Raw genomic sequence first — 15,385 nt, 5'->3', positions numbered from 1 at the left:
AGAGAATGATTTATAACACAAACATGCCAAAAACAAGTTTTAGACACAGTCCGTTTTCTTTTTTCAAATGCTCTGCCATATCTAGGCATGCACGGTCTTTACTTGTGGTCATGAAACCAATACAATAAGAGTCACAACAGCTACACAACTCAGCTACTACAAGGAATCCATCAGATCCACCTGTCATCATTATCTAGGGATACTCTGAAGCATAAGTCGGAAAGTAGCGCAGGGAAATTTGCTGCCATCCCCTCCACATTAGTAGAGAACTTCACCCCAACACAGACAGGCTGCATAGCACTGTGTTATTTAGGTGCTAGAATAGGGCTGTGGAGGGGATATGCTCAGAGTGGCTACAAAGGGGTGTGTTGACACCCCCTGGGAGCAGAGGGCAGCTCCCCACAAGCTTGCACGAAAGGCCCCACAGCAGAATTCTAGGAGGGAAGGACTGTTGCATTGAGCTGTTCTTCTGGCTTAATACCCCAAATTCTATAGTCAGAGTTACATAAACTTGACAATCCATGAGTCTGGTCCACGTTCTCCAGTCCACTTTCTACAGAAGCATTTTGGAGCTGTAAACCATTACAGGAGCAAATGTTTCCATTCTGTAAGCTTAAAGGGTCATGAAGGGGAATGCAATTTTAGTATATAGAGGCCCTTAGTAAATGGAGGCCATTCATTCAAAAAAAATAAAGTCATTAAAAGCCATGTGCTCCAAAACAATTCCTTTTTGTTCTCAACCTGCCACGTGGCAGAGGGTAGAATTTCATTTATCTAAGCGTAACTCCATTCGTTGCTCACGAAGGGGTAATAGGAAGGCCAAAACCAAATTGCCTGGAAGATCTGCTGACACCTCATAAGAGCTTTGAAAAGCAAGTGTTCTAATTAGAAATCACTCCTTTATATTTTTAATTTGTTACAGCTCCACTCTTCCCACTCCCCGCGTTTATGTTACTAGCGAGATATGCCTGACAACAGGAACTTAAAAACTTCATGAGAGTTCTTCAGTCATTATTCAAGTTGGGGGATATAAAGGTTACCACTGGCTGCAAAAGATACGAATAGGCAGGTATTCAATTCAAATCCTGTCACACTCAACGTGAAGCACACTTAAAAAACCCATTTTGCAAGTGGCTATAACTCTGTGGACAGCTGGAATGGGTAAAGCAGCATACAAAATTAGAGGGAAAGGAAATATCTATTTCCATTGTGACTTGATTTTGAGCACCCACAGACAGATTCTCAGGGGTGCTGAGCGCAAGCATCAACTATTGACTTAATATAAACTGCTGGATATTAAACACCCACTGTCAGATATCCAGAGGCACCCAAAATCAGGAAACACTTGAAAATTTGGGCCTAATAAAACATGATCTCAATATCCCAGGGGTTCTGAACAGACACACTAAATGACTGAATACCCAGAGCCACATTTACTCAGCGACAGAACCAGGATTACAACCTAAAATTTCCTTATTCCCAGTCTTGTGTTCATTCCACTTAATCATGCGCTCTCTCTAACAACAAAATTATGTATCAACAAACTGACATTATCCAGAGAAAATGCACTGTGAAGCCCTGAGACTGCATTTCCATTTCACTCCTTACCTTTTCCCAGACTGAAAATAAATGGCTCATTTCTATCACGGCTGGAATCAAATTTTTTTCCATTGGCCAGCTTTCCTTTATAGTGGACGTAAACCTTGTCTCCAATCATAGGGGACTTATCCTCATGACCTGGCCTCTTCACGATCTAGGAGAGAGAAGGACAACTAGGATGAAGATGGTAGGAGTCCATTTTAACAAAGAGGAAGGCTTCAGTTGACTGAGTCCAACAGTTCTTCTACTTTAGGCAAGTGTCTTGGTTCTAGACACACCTGTGCAGCTAAGTGTTGCTAGCACAGCTCCTCTGTCCAACAACTCCAAACTCCCGTAACATAAAGCATATTTTTAATAAGGTGGTGCTGGCGCACCCCAACCTCATCCTAGCTGTGGTTCCAGCAATGCAATAAAACACCCACCACACAGTTCCTTGCACAGTTGCAATCCCAGAGAACAAGCCCAATTAGTATTGCATACCAGCCAGCAGGTCCAAAGTTGGTAGCACAGCAACACTGTCTTGTTTTTAAGTTTAAGTAGTACCACTGACACAGTGTTTAAGTAAAATTGCTGAACTTTCCCAGGTACTTTTTTTTATGCCACGTTTGAACCCAGAGCATGTTTTTATAGCCGTTTCCTTGGAGATCTAGGGTTGCTGATTCAGCCTCCCAATGGCCATGGCTATTCAAGCTATCTTCTGCCATAACCAGATCTCTAGATCAACCCTGTCTTCCAACTCACAATGGCAGAAATCTAAAGAGGTAATGATTTAAGTAACCTTTTTATTAATTTGTCCCCTCAAAATAAAAATCAATAAATAGCATTAGTTGTTCCCATCACATATATGGAGATTTTTACAGGTCTCAATAGAGAGAGCTGTAGAGGCTTTACAATTATACAACGATGTGTTTAAGTATCATATTTAGAAATCTAGTTAGTAAAATAATATTTACTTGCTGACAATGTAATGCCACATCTATGGGGTAAAATCATTTCATTCACTTTTGGTCAAAATGCTTTTATGCTACTGTTTGGAGCAGGTAGTTCTTAAGCTAAAAGAAGCAGGGAGTGTGCACAGAGGAGATACCACTGGGGAAAGAGTTATATTCATCGATGGGATGAAGCACTCGAAAATATACAGCGGAACAATTCTGAATTTGCCTCCAGTAGGAAAAGGGGAAATTAGATTTAGGGAAAAGCCTATGAGGACTGCATGGATGTACTACTAACGATCTGATTAGACATACACTAGCAGTGAAATTCACAGCGAAGGCTGATATCTGCACTGCAGTTGTGGTCTCCATGCCATTTAAGTCTTCCTATTTTTGTAAAGGGAATTGGACAATGAAATCCCCTGGACAACTTTGAAAAGCTCAGCTTTATTGTGCTAGAAGCTGTAAGACAACCCATGTCACTAACATTCAGATAGTTAACAGATGTGTACGTGCTCTAGATTCACTGAAGTAGGAGAGTAGCTATTGAAATGTGCCATTAAGCTTTGGCAATGACCTCACCTTCAGAACCCCTCGATCTTGATTCGGTGTGATGTCCTCTCCCTGTTCAGCAAGAGCTGCTGTCTGGACCTCTCCTTCATTCTTTGTGGCCTCGTCAGTTGTCATTGTCTTCTTTCATAAGCACAGACGCTGTCAAAACACACACAATATACCATGCTCAGTGGCAATTTGTATTTTCAGAGATCTACACTCCTCTAAAGTGTCCAGTGCTAGAGCACAAATCCAGAGAGGTATGAAACATTTTAGAAAAGTGACAGAGGAAACTTAACTACAAAGTTCTCCCATTTGACCTTTGCAGGAAAGAAAATCTATTAGCATAAAACTGATCTACATATACAAAGTGGAACATCCCTTTCTATGGAGGACACGAGCCACAAATTGTTAAAAAAGAAAATTTGTAAAACACAGAATCTAACTTGTATACACAACCAGGACTAGACCAATCTGATCTCCCATTGCACTGTTAGTGACTGGGAACAACTTTTTTTTAAACAGTCAATGAAAGCCAGATTTCTCCATGCAAGGCTTCCTCTGAATAGCCAATATGACTTCACCACCACTGCAGTCTACATAGTAGGATTCCAGGAGTGTCACTCAGAAGCCTAAAATGTCTGTTGAGTCAGTCTGAAGTGATGAAACAGCTACAAGCCTGGTGGAGAGCTCTTTTTGTTTAGAAGATCACCAGGTTCAATCATCAGTAGGGCTGGTGGGCTGTTCCCGTCCAATTTAAGTTTGCAGCCATTTTTGGCTTTTAATAAATACAAGTTACGCCCGTGTGACAAGCATGAGTTTTCAGCTACTAACAGTCTTGTTAATTCTTTGAGGATCTGTTTAGCAATACAGATCAGTGATAACCTCACACAATCACTCAATTACATGGAGTCATGGTGAGGTGTAAAGTTATCCTGGTTTACATGTTCTGTCATTGTCAATCAATCACTGCCATGTTTTGAGGCAACAGTATGACATCACAAATCAGCGTATCATGCCACAGAACGCCCTCAGATGAGTCTTGCCAATGGTCCTGGAAGGTTTAACACCAGGGACCCACAGCAAGAGCATGCTAGATAATCAACTGCTATGATGGGACAAAAAGACGGTCTCAAGCAGATGAACTCCAGATAATTCTGAGTTTGAAAGATTCCCACCGATGTGCTGAAATGGAACCCAAGCAGAGCAGAAGACCAGGACAGAGACCTGAGCACCAGAACTATGAGCCCCAAGTGTCCCATTCCAGTTAGCTAACAGATAGCTGTGTTCTGCATCCCTAGATTGCGAGAGTAGCACATTACAGTAGAAGCTTAGCAGAAAGGTGACAAAGGCATGGATGACAGTCTCAGCCTCTTGACCAACCGTAACAGATAGGCACAAGCGCTACCCCCATCAGAAATACACTAGCCATTTCTTCCGGGATCTTAGAGAGGAACCCATTTTAGAAAAACATACAAAAAGTTCAGCTTGGACCAGCCCAGTGTCCTCGTGACCATAAAGCTTCCAAACACAAGGTGACCAGCACGTGTGTTAAAGTTTGGTGGTAAAGATGCCAAGTAACATAGAAAACTCCTTCATTCCCTAAAAGGTAGACATTTCTGTTTACAAGGTATGGAAAACCATACATGTGCAAACTCCCCCTCATCCATCAGCCAAATAAGCCCGATCACTGAGGAGCTGTTTCAGGGCCCACAAGCTGAGAAAGTTATTTAGAACACTAACCTTTTTGTGCATTGTACTGCAAATTACTTTTGGCCCACAGTACATGTCAACCGTTTCCCATAGAGGATTATTTACTGTGTCTTTGGAAAATCAAAACCAAAAGCTATTTTTAAAAGCAGCAGCCCCACCCCAGATTCCTTGTTGTTTCTTCTTGCCCACCCTCCTGATCCATCTCATTTTTTGAAAATAAATTGACATCTATATCCAAAATATGCTCAGCACTGTACAGATGTGCCGGGAAGTATAATTCCCGCTCCAGTGAGCTGACATCCTGAAATCTCTGCATGCTTGTTGCCTTTTAAGATCCACTGCCTTTTGTCCTGTCAATGTCTTTCCTTGTTCCCTGTGTTGCAGACACACGCAGTAAAACAAGTCTCAAGACACTTGGTATTTTTATTTAAGCCCAAATTCCTGGAATCCTCTGCTTACATAAAAAGCTCAGCCTTTTTTTTAGAAGAGGGTTTAACCCACATGGCTGCAGAGGAAAGCTTGACAACATGACCTAAGTGTGCCCTTGACTACATCTGCACTGCACCTGGGAAGGGAGGTGTGATTCCCAACACATGTCGACAGGTGGTGGACTCTCCATCCTTACAGGTTTTTAAGTTCTGGCATGACAAAGCCCTAGCTGGGATGATTTAGTTGGGGACTGGTCCTGCTGTGAGCAGGGAGTTGGACTAGATGACCTCCTGAGGTCTCTTCCAACCCTAATCTTCTATGATTCTATGGCAGAGTCACACTAGCTTAGCTTGAGCTAGTGTGCTGAAATAGCAGCGTCGATGCTACAGAATGGGTGGTGGCTTGGGATAGCCATCCAAGCTTGGATGTAGAGGGTTGGGCAGGCTTGGACTCAGATGGCTAGCCTGAGCCGCTGCCCAGAACACAACGGGCACACTGGTATTTTCAGTGTGCTAGGTCAAGCTAAGCTAGTGCAAGTCTGAGTACCTGGGCTGAGAAACACATCCCCAGCTGTGCAGAGGCAGGTTCAAAAGCTAAAAGTCAAATAAAAAGAACCCCATGTTTTTTGTTTTGGTTTCAAAACCCATGATTTGTTAAGCCAATCACACAATTTCAGGGGTACTGACTCATGATTTTTGAACACTGAGGGCTGGCAATATTGCCTTCCTTCCCCTCAGTCTGGTATCTCATCTCACCACGTTATTCTTTTTGCCCTATTCCTCTTCCCACTTCCACCTCCTTCATTTGTCTCTTCCACATTCCTCCACTTTCCACTGCTCATGGACTACAGGCCTCAGAGAGAGACTAAAGTAAGTTTGTCTTTTAAACACATAGCTCAGATGGGGAGAGCAGAGAAGAGACGCACAGGGCCCAATGTGCCTGGTAAACTGGATTTCCTCTTGGAGTGCTAGGCCCATTGCTGCAAACAATTCTTGTTTAAAAAGATATACGATATGGCCATTATCTGAGAAAACACACTACTCGGGGTGTGGAGAGTAGAGGGGGGGAGTGTTCAAAAATCATGAATCAGATCCTGCCAAAAATATTATATATCATAAGGGTTTTTTAACATAACAAGTGTGCGGCTCTTTATTAGCCTTTAGGGTGTATTTGAAGATTTTTTCGTGGTTTTCACTGTGACAAAAAAGGGCTGAAGAAAGAAAGACGAGATTCTCACACGTGTGCAGAACCCCTTGGGCTGGAGCTTTAAGAAAAACACCAAGTCTCGCAAGCTGCATGATAGTAATGGCACTGAGTTGGCAACAAGGTCAGAAGGATGGAGGACAGAATTTGTGTAATTACAGACAGCCCTGCGACAACACCAGGCTCTTCTGGACTCATTGCGCAACCAGCTGAGGTTTTGACAATGAGGCAATTTTCTCCATCAAGGACACATGCTTTACAATACCCCCCCCCGATGAGAGAGGAATTGCCTGACATTTTAAAAATATTTCCTGGCAATTTCCTTATAATCATTTTTCTATTTTGGTAGCTGCACTGCTGTGCAATGCGTAATCAGGGAAACGCATGACGTAGAACTAAAAAGCAATTGTGTTTAGACATTAAACAGATCTATTAAACTAGTTACAATTGTGAAACTTTCCCACTGCCTTTGGCGTTGAGGCTAATAGAAACCAGTGGGAGAAATCATTCATTCAAGGATTTATAAACAGAAAACGGATTTTTCAAGTTTAAGTAGAGAAATCATTTGGTAAGGACACATCCACCTTTAAAGGTGAACACGACTTTGAACTCATGCTAACAGGGGAAACTGACTAGAGACAGTGTTGTTAAATACATGAGATAAACAAACAGAAAAGTAAAAAACATGCTTTGTTTAGTTAATTTCCCCTTACCTGTGGGTTTCGCACACTGGAACCAGGGAAAGAAAAACAACCACCTTTAAATGTCCTAAAGCCAGAAACCTTAGCAGAGGGACTTAGTGGCAGATATAATTGCAAAATTATCTAAAATTTTTTAAAAAACCAGATTGCATTTTAGATTGACAGTGTTCCTTGAGAGCTCTCTTTCCCAGTGATATTCATCTTTATACTATGTATTTTTTAAAATTATAAACATTTTGTGCACTATACACTCAAAGAAGCAGTTAGGGCAAAGACACTCTTGTATATCTCATTTTTTGTTTTAATTGAGAAGGGTTTTTTTTTCCCCCTTGGGACATCCACCCTAAGGTTTATTCGGTATTTAAGAGCTCATCTGTAGCTATGGATATTAACCCAAATAACAACAAAAAAGCTACCAACCAAACCCTACTGCACCCCAAAAAAGGGGTACTTACCCCAGCCAACAAGAAGGTAGCCTTTTTCTCTCTCCACACAGCTTCTATAAACACTTCTACTGCACTCATGTCCAAGGATCTCAAAGGTCTCTACAAATATTACAAAGCCTCAGAATTCCCCAAAGCAGCAGTTACACATTGTCCTGTTTTATTGGTGTGGATGATGAGGTACAGAAAGATTTACAAGACTTGCCAAACGTTACACAAGCGAGCCAACAGCAGAGCCAGGAACAGAAACCCAAAGTCCCAACTCGGAGGTCTGCGCTCTAAGCTACTGGACAATTTTTCCACGTGCCCACAAGTTACTGCTGTGTTCCCCCATAGTTCCAACAAGCACCTATCACAACAGAATAAACACTTCCTTATTGCCTACATAATGCCAATGTTTAGGCAGTTCCCATCACCAAAACCAATTAACCAGGGGCAGAAGAATTTGAAAGGAGATCATTTACTAAATCAATCCCGAATACCAACCTCTACCACCAGGCCAGCCTAATCTCAAGAATGATCAACTGTCTAGTGCAGAAACCATGGCCAAAGGACTGCAGCAGTTGCTGACTGTCTGCCGAGAACTGGTTGGTCAACAGATGCTGGCTCTCTTTATTTCCAGTTGCTCAATCACATTAAGAGACTATTAAAAACACATTCAGTACATCCTTAGTATTACTTTTTTATGTAAGCAATTACTGTCGTCACCACAGGGATGTTACACAATTGTGAATGGGAGGGGAGGTGGGCTGCGTCACAGCAAGCGAAAGGGAAGATGTTCACAAGATTCCCTTTTAAAATGTGGCCCATGTTATGACAGAGCCTGAGAACCCTTGTCTAGTGAAATTGCCTTTAGCTATAAAAGAGGGTGTTCTTTGGTCAGGCTTATCTGCAATTTATAGCAGCCCTTCCAGAGACACAAACGTAGCCAGTCTAGCTGGCTATGATCCACGTTTTCCATTAATTTGAAACAAGCAATGGTAGAAAAATCTGCCACTCACTGAGCATTTAACTAAAGTCTTCTGGCAGAGACAAATAGAGTCTTGCAAAGAGTCTTGTAAATGGGCTTTTAGATGTCAAAGCCTGACATTTTTCTTTACGGGACCACATGTATTCTGGCCAAAAGAAGGGAACTAATTATCTAAGACTTTAAAGGCCATGTCTACATCTAAAATTTTGCAGCGCTGGTTGTTACAGCTGTATTAGTACAGCTGTATAGGGCCAGCGCTGCAGAGTGGCCACACTTACAGCAACCAGCGCTGCAAGTGGTGTTAGATGTGGCCACACTGCAGCGCTGTTGGGCGGCTTCAAGGGGGGTTCCGGGACCGAGAGAGCAAACCGGGAAAGGAAACCAGCTTCGCCGCGGTTTGCTCTCTCGGTCCCGGAGCCAGCCAGCAAACTGCGGGGAAGGAGACCTGCTTGCTCGGGGTTCCGGGACCGAGAGAGCAAACCGGGAACGCCGCGGTTTGCTCTCTCGGTCCCGGAGCCAGCCAGCAAACCGCGGGGAAGGAGACCTGCTTGCTCGGGGTTCCGGGACCGAGAGAGCAAACCGGGAACGCCGCGGTTTGCTCTCTCGGTCCCGGAGCCAGCCAGCAAACCGCGGGGAAGGAGACCTGCTTGCTCGGGGTTCCGGGACCGAGAGAGCAAACCGCGGCGTTCCCGGTTTGCTCTCTCGGTCCCGGAGCCAGCCAGCAAACCGCGGGGAAGGAGACCTGCTTGCTCGGGGTTCCGGGACCGAGAGAGCAAACCGCGGCGTTCCCGGTTTGCTCTCTCGGTCCTGGAACCCCGAGCAAGCAGGTCTCCTTCCCCGCGGTTTGCTGGCTGGCTCCGGGACCGAGAGAGCAAACCGCGGCGTTCCCGGTTTGCTCTCTCGGTCCCGGAACCCCGAGCAAGCAGGTCTCCTTCCCCGCGGTTTGCTGGCTGGCTCCGGGACCGAGAGAGCAAACCGCGGCGTTCCCGGTTTGCTCTCTCGGTCCCGGAACCCCGAGCAAGCAGGTCTCCTTCCCCGCGGTTTGCTGGCTGGCTCCGGGAACGCGAGAGCAAACCGCGGCGAAGCTGGTCTCCTTTCCCGGTTTGCTCTCTCGGTCCCGGAACCCCGAGCAAGCAGGTCTCCTTCCCTGCGGTTTGCTGGGTGGCTCCGGGACCGAGAGAGCAAACCGGGAAAGGAAACCAGCTTGATTACCAGAGGCTTCCTCCTTCCACGGAGGTCAAGAAAAGCGCTGGTGAGTGTCTACATTGCATTACCAGCGCTGGATCACCAGCGCTGGATCCTCTACACCCGAGACAAAACGGGAGTACGGCCAGCGCTGCAAACAGGGAGTTGCAGCGCTGGTGATGCCCTGCAGATGTGGACACTCTCAAAGTTGCAGCGCTGTAACTCCCTCACCAGCGCTGCAACTTTCTGATGTAGACAAGCCCAAAAGGAACTGGCATTTCTGACAGACTCACATCCTAACCAGGTCCTGTTCTACCAGCACTTTGACTATACAGGACTAGGATATCGTTAGGTTTAACGTCAGACTGTCAAAAAGTATTCCCGGAGGGTCCTAAAAATTAAAGCCAAGTGGAAAGATAAATTACTTGGCAGCTTCTAGATGGTCTGTACACCTAGATGTTATGCTACTTGATGTACCACACATCCTGATATGCCATTAATTTAATGTTGATATGAGGGTGGGGAGAGCGGGAGACACAACAGGTGCAAAGGAAGGGATAATCAAATTACATCAATGTAGATATCTCCCTCCTGAATAGGCACCGATCCACTGAAGTGCATACCTATTAAGCAATCACTTATGCACATTTCACTTTAAGAGCATATTTAAGGACCACTGAAATGATGGAAACTCATGCACACGTTCAAAGGCAAGCATATTCTCAATTGGAGAATAGAAGTTTAGATGTCATGTGATAGAGCAGGGAATGAAACCCATCGCTATATCTAGCAACAATAGCAAAGGGTTGTTTTATTTAATATGGGGCAGTATTGCAGAATCTGATACCTTTAATTCTGAAACACTGCCTAAGATAGAGGAACACAAACATGCGGAAAAACCCCCTACATTCTAACTTAATGTTTTTAAATGGGCGAGACCAAAAGTTTTGATTTGGTTTTTAACAGCCAGATTCTATTGTGTCTCTTTCTCTTGCACTCTTTTCTCTTCTCCTGCTCCATGGCCCACCAAATCAGCTGGTTAACAAATTGTTTAGGAAATTGCTTCCTGTGGGAAATACAAAAAGCTGTTAACCTTTACTTTGTACAACCATTGCAAGTGGGCACAAAGCTGCTTAGGAATTCAAGAAAATGGGGGGGGGGGTCCTTGTTTTTAGCTATTTACCATTGCAAAGATTATCTGACAATTTAACATGGCGGCATAATCTGTAATGTAGGAGCAACTACAAACAAGTTTAAAAAAAAACAAGAAAAAAATTGAGGTCTTAACAAACCCTTCAAGTGTGACTATATAAACCAAGTTAATTGAATATGAAACAGTAAGGATCTGCCTAACTGAACAAAACAAGGCTGTCCCTTCCACCCTTGAATCCACACATTGCCCCTGTACTACCATGTACTGAACGTTAAGCAGGAACACACAGTAATACCCAGTTCACAATGGGTCTAGTCAAAAAGGACCCAGTACAGACTGCAGACCTCATATTTAACTCCGCTAAATAATTGTGAATTCTGGAGTTGATCAAAAGCAGAACTTGCAAATCTGTTGTTTCCCCAAACACAATCCAGCACATTAGTGTGAGCAGTGGAAAACATTGGCTTTCATTTATTATTTTCAACTCCCCAGACTGAGAATGATGGTAATCAATGCACCCAGGCAAATGAAGCACGCCACAATATGCAAAGATTACAAGTCTGTGCCCATGTGCCTAGAATCCAGAATATTTAGTCACCACTATGAAATGCTTTTCTTATCCAGATTTTGAAACAGCCATATGTACAGAAGTGAATTCCGGCTCTTGTTTTAGAAAAATGTTGTGCAATCATTACAAGAACGATAAAAAGACAATGTTCAGCTGTGAAGCAACTTTCTGGAATGTTCTCTACATCTATGTTCTGTGGTTGCAGACATATTTTTTAAAAATTCCTCTGTACTTCGATGATTTTTCAGACTGTCTAAAGCCACTGCCAGACATGTGGCATCACATATGTTGTCACGGGAAAAAATGGCAGTCTATAAAATATAGTGGAACCTTCTTAAAGTTGAAGTTGTTTTTCTTCAAACCACCCCTCAGCTACCACCCAAGTGTTTACTATCAAGTGGAATTTTACTACAAGCCATTTGCACTACATAGGTGTTGCTAACATCCAGTGTACAGAAAAGTATGCAAAGCAGAGAACAGGATGCAGCTGTATAATCTACCTCATGGAAACAGACAGGTATTACACATACTAGAATTTCAACAAAATAAGCACTACATCAGTCCTGATTCACACTTCCTAGAAATCAACACGCCAGACTCTTTCAAGCTCCAAATGGAAACTGGACTTTGTAAATCTCCGCTGGATGTTTGTATGAACGAAAAAGAAAGGATTTTGTGTTAAAAGAAATAAAGGAACAAAATGTCTAGCCATAAATCCATAAATCAAAAAACATTTCACCCTAACACAATTTACTAGCTGGAATTGTCTGAAATAATAATGATCTTCCTTTACAGGAGGGAAACTGCCAATAGACACGACAGAAATTTATGACAGCAAACAGCCAACTGCTATATAAAAATAAATTCATGGGATTCTTAATCCTAAACCATAATTTACTTAAAAAAAGAATAAGTAAACAGAGGACATAGTTTTAAACCATGAACCTAACCTAAGCTGTTAAGGAGGGAAGGGGGCATATCATTTGGTAGCCTTTTTAAAAATTGATTTCAGTAAGTAAGGAATCTGTACACCCCATGTTTATTGTATTATGAGCCATTTTATTTGTAAACCGAATGAAAGCCACATCACATGTGCCCGCACACACACACACCCCACAAAAAGAAAAAACTATTTTAAAAACAAACAAAACAACACGGGTATGTAGAAAACCAGCTTCTACTCAAAGCCAGGTTTAAGTTCAGAATTCCATGTGCTAAGAGGGTGTTACAGAACCTAACTCAAACGCTCATCCAAACAGATTGTAATACTTGCCTTTACAGAATTACAAGAACAACATTTTAAGAATGCAGAGCGCCTGAAGTTTATTTCCCATAGGCTAAAGAAAAAAGTTATTTGCTACTTCTGTGCAGCATTATTAAACAAGGGACACCATAAACCTTAAAAAAGGGCACAATTCTGTCAAACATTTTCAACTATTACAAGTCACTGAAGATTACTATAACTGAGAAAAAAAGAGGAATATCTATATTCTTCTTCTTCTTTGTACTCTTAGCAGTTTTGTATAGTTATTTTCACTCTTTCCTCTGCATAGACAATTTTGCTTCCAACAACAAACCATGGCCTCCAGCATGTCCTTCACACAGCAACATGGGAGACAAACATATTTTAAAAATAAAACATTTTTAAAATAGAAAAGTTAGTCTGAGAAACCACAAAAATAAAATAAAGTAAACTAATAGAGAGAGTCCGGGCAGGACCTCCAGTTACCTGTAACTTTTTTGAAATAGACTAGATTTTGAGCTTAGGTCGCTTTAAAACCACAACCATGTCAGTTAGCTGAATAGCTATCGGTATATACTGTCCATCAAATGGCACTCAAGTGATTAAACAGCTGTGTGTTGATTAGATAATGAAAACGGAAGGGGGTGGATGCAACAGCTGAAGTTTCCCTTCACAGTGTATGTGTTTTTGCCTGCCTTTGATTTAGAAAGCGGATTTTTTTCTGTTTTGTTTTTGAAGAAAATTGACTGACCAAAATGCTGACATACCCCAGGACAGAGGAAAAGAAGTGATTTTTCCCTGGTGACAGGCTTTTTTAAAGATGCCTATAATATAGTCCCTACAGTTACATTCTCTGCAGAGTGAAGTCTGAGATAAATGGTCTTTGATTCAGTAACCAACTGCAATTTGGATTTGAGAAAATATAACCTTCTTAAACCTGACACTGGCTCTCTGTCTCCAAATCAAATTATGCAGCTGCGGGGTTTCAAATCTGTATTGGAACAACAACAACGAAAATGAAATAAATAGAATAATTTGCACTCTGCTTGGTTGCCGTTAAGCAACAGATTTCTCCACTAGCCTGGCTGTGCAAATCTGATAAAAAGAAATCTTTAGTACTGTATTACTTCATTAGTCATTTATTTTGAGACCTGACTCAGTTCCCAAGAAGGCACATAGTGTTCTTCCTGAAACCACTTCAGAATTAGAGACACGAAGCAGCTCCAAATAAACTTCAATTCAATCTTCGACATGCATCTGCCCAAATGTTATATTTGGGTCTCTATAGAAAAAAAGAAGTTCTCTCTCTCTCTCTTTTTAATTACAGTCATACTATTTTTGGAACTCCATTTTTCTCTATGTACCTTTAAGTGTTTGTATCTCTAATTCAGATACACAAAATTTCATTAAAAACAAGGCAATATGTCAGGTATGTACTTTAAAATGTACCAGAATTTGAATTCAAAGATTCACAACTTTGTACAGTAATTTTCAGAATAGCTTTCAGCCTAACATTCAGATTTTTTCTTCTTTAAGAAAGGGGGGACAGCTATGAATTTCAAATTAACATCAGTTTAATCAAATTTGTCTGGATATACTTATCTTCTAGTGTGGGCGTTACGCAAGAAGCCAGCAAATGTACCACACAAAGTCATAACAATTAAAATAGCTCTTTTTTAATGAAAAGTTGCAATGTACATTGTTGAACCAAATGCACAATGTGAATTATGAGTCACTGGGCTAAAATGAACCCAATGTACTTCTAGGTTATCATCAGTTAGCTCATAGTTAAGACTGGCTGTTTCTCAAGGGGCGTTACAGAAATCAGGACTACATGTATTTTTCAGGGGCCCCTGTGCAGTTTCCAGTTTATCCCTTCCCAGCAAGGGGAGCAGTGAAGGCTCACTCCCTCACCTGGGAAGTTACAGTTGCCATCAGAGAGTCAAACACCTGGGTGAGATGGAAGCTTTCAACCCTATAACTTGTTGGTTTTTCAGGTGCCTACTAAAGATATGCACAAATGGCAAAAAGCATTTTTAAATGCCCATTTTTAAAGCTTACCACTACCAACAGGTATTGGGATCTCTCTCTTCTAGCAATCAGTCTCCTGGCTGATTTCTTAATTTAGGTTGTTAGCTTGTAAGATACATAGAACATAGAGCCTCCTTTTGGGGAAACTTATCCAATTATTTAGATTACATACAATGCAGCTGCACACTACAGTGGATGGGCACCTTATAAAAGAGTGTATAACAGCCAAAGGAATCCCAACAATGCTCATAGTGCACTAGAGCAGCTCCTCAGCCAAAGAGCCCTTTCATTTATATTTAGAGGTCTCAGCCACCACGTTGCCTGCAACCTTATCTGAACTTGTAATTACAGCACCATCTACAGGCGGCCATTGCCATTTTGGCATAGTTAGATTCACAGTTTCATTCTAATCCAAGTACAATTAAACTAATTAGGGAACACTAAAAGGAGTATTTCAAAGACACTTGTGCCAGGGTTAACTAAACAGTACCACTACCATAAGAAAATAAAAGACAGAAAGGGATGCCCATCCTCCCATGTACAATAATAATTGAATAAGTGCATTATGGATTTGCCTTCCTCTTAAGTACCAAGCATCACATACTGCCAGAAGCAGTGTATCAATCATCTTAGAAACCTAGTGTGGCAAATCTTATGTTCCTA

The 15,385-nt window shown here is 42.1% G+C and overlaps 1 protein-coding gene across 3 annotated transcripts in view; it reads right to left on the bottom strand.

Moving 5' to 3' along the window:
• FKBP5 (FKBP prolyl isomerase 5) overlaps positions 1-15,385 on the bottom strand; it is a 51,625-nt gene that overhangs the window by 24,042 nt on the left and 12,198 nt on the right. For all 3 annotated transcript variants that reach the window (XM_030561268.1, XM_030561270.1, XM_030561269.1), the window contains exons 2-3: positions 3,114-3,242; positions 1,609-1,753 (exon numbers count right to left, since the gene is read on the bottom strand). In XM_030561268.1, coding sequence (XP_030417128.1) covers positions 1,609-1,753; positions 3,114-3,218 — 250 coding nt within the window. In that variant the 5' untranslated portion in view covers positions 3,219-3,242. The remainder of the gene's footprint in view (positions 1-1,608; positions 1,754-3,113; positions 3,243-15,385) is intronic.

The sequence above is a fragment of the Gopherus evgoodei genome, chromosome 4 (genome assembly GCF_007399415.2).
Source record: "Gopherus evgoodei ecotype Sinaloan lineage chromosome 4, rGopEvg1_v1.p, whole genome shotgun sequence".
In the NCBI taxonomy this organism is placed as follows: domain Eukaryota; kingdom Metazoa; phylum Chordata; order Testudines; family Testudinidae; genus Gopherus; species Gopherus evgoodei.
Note: the sequence above shows the minus strand (reverse complement) of the source record. Positions and strands in the feature narration are given on the sequence as shown.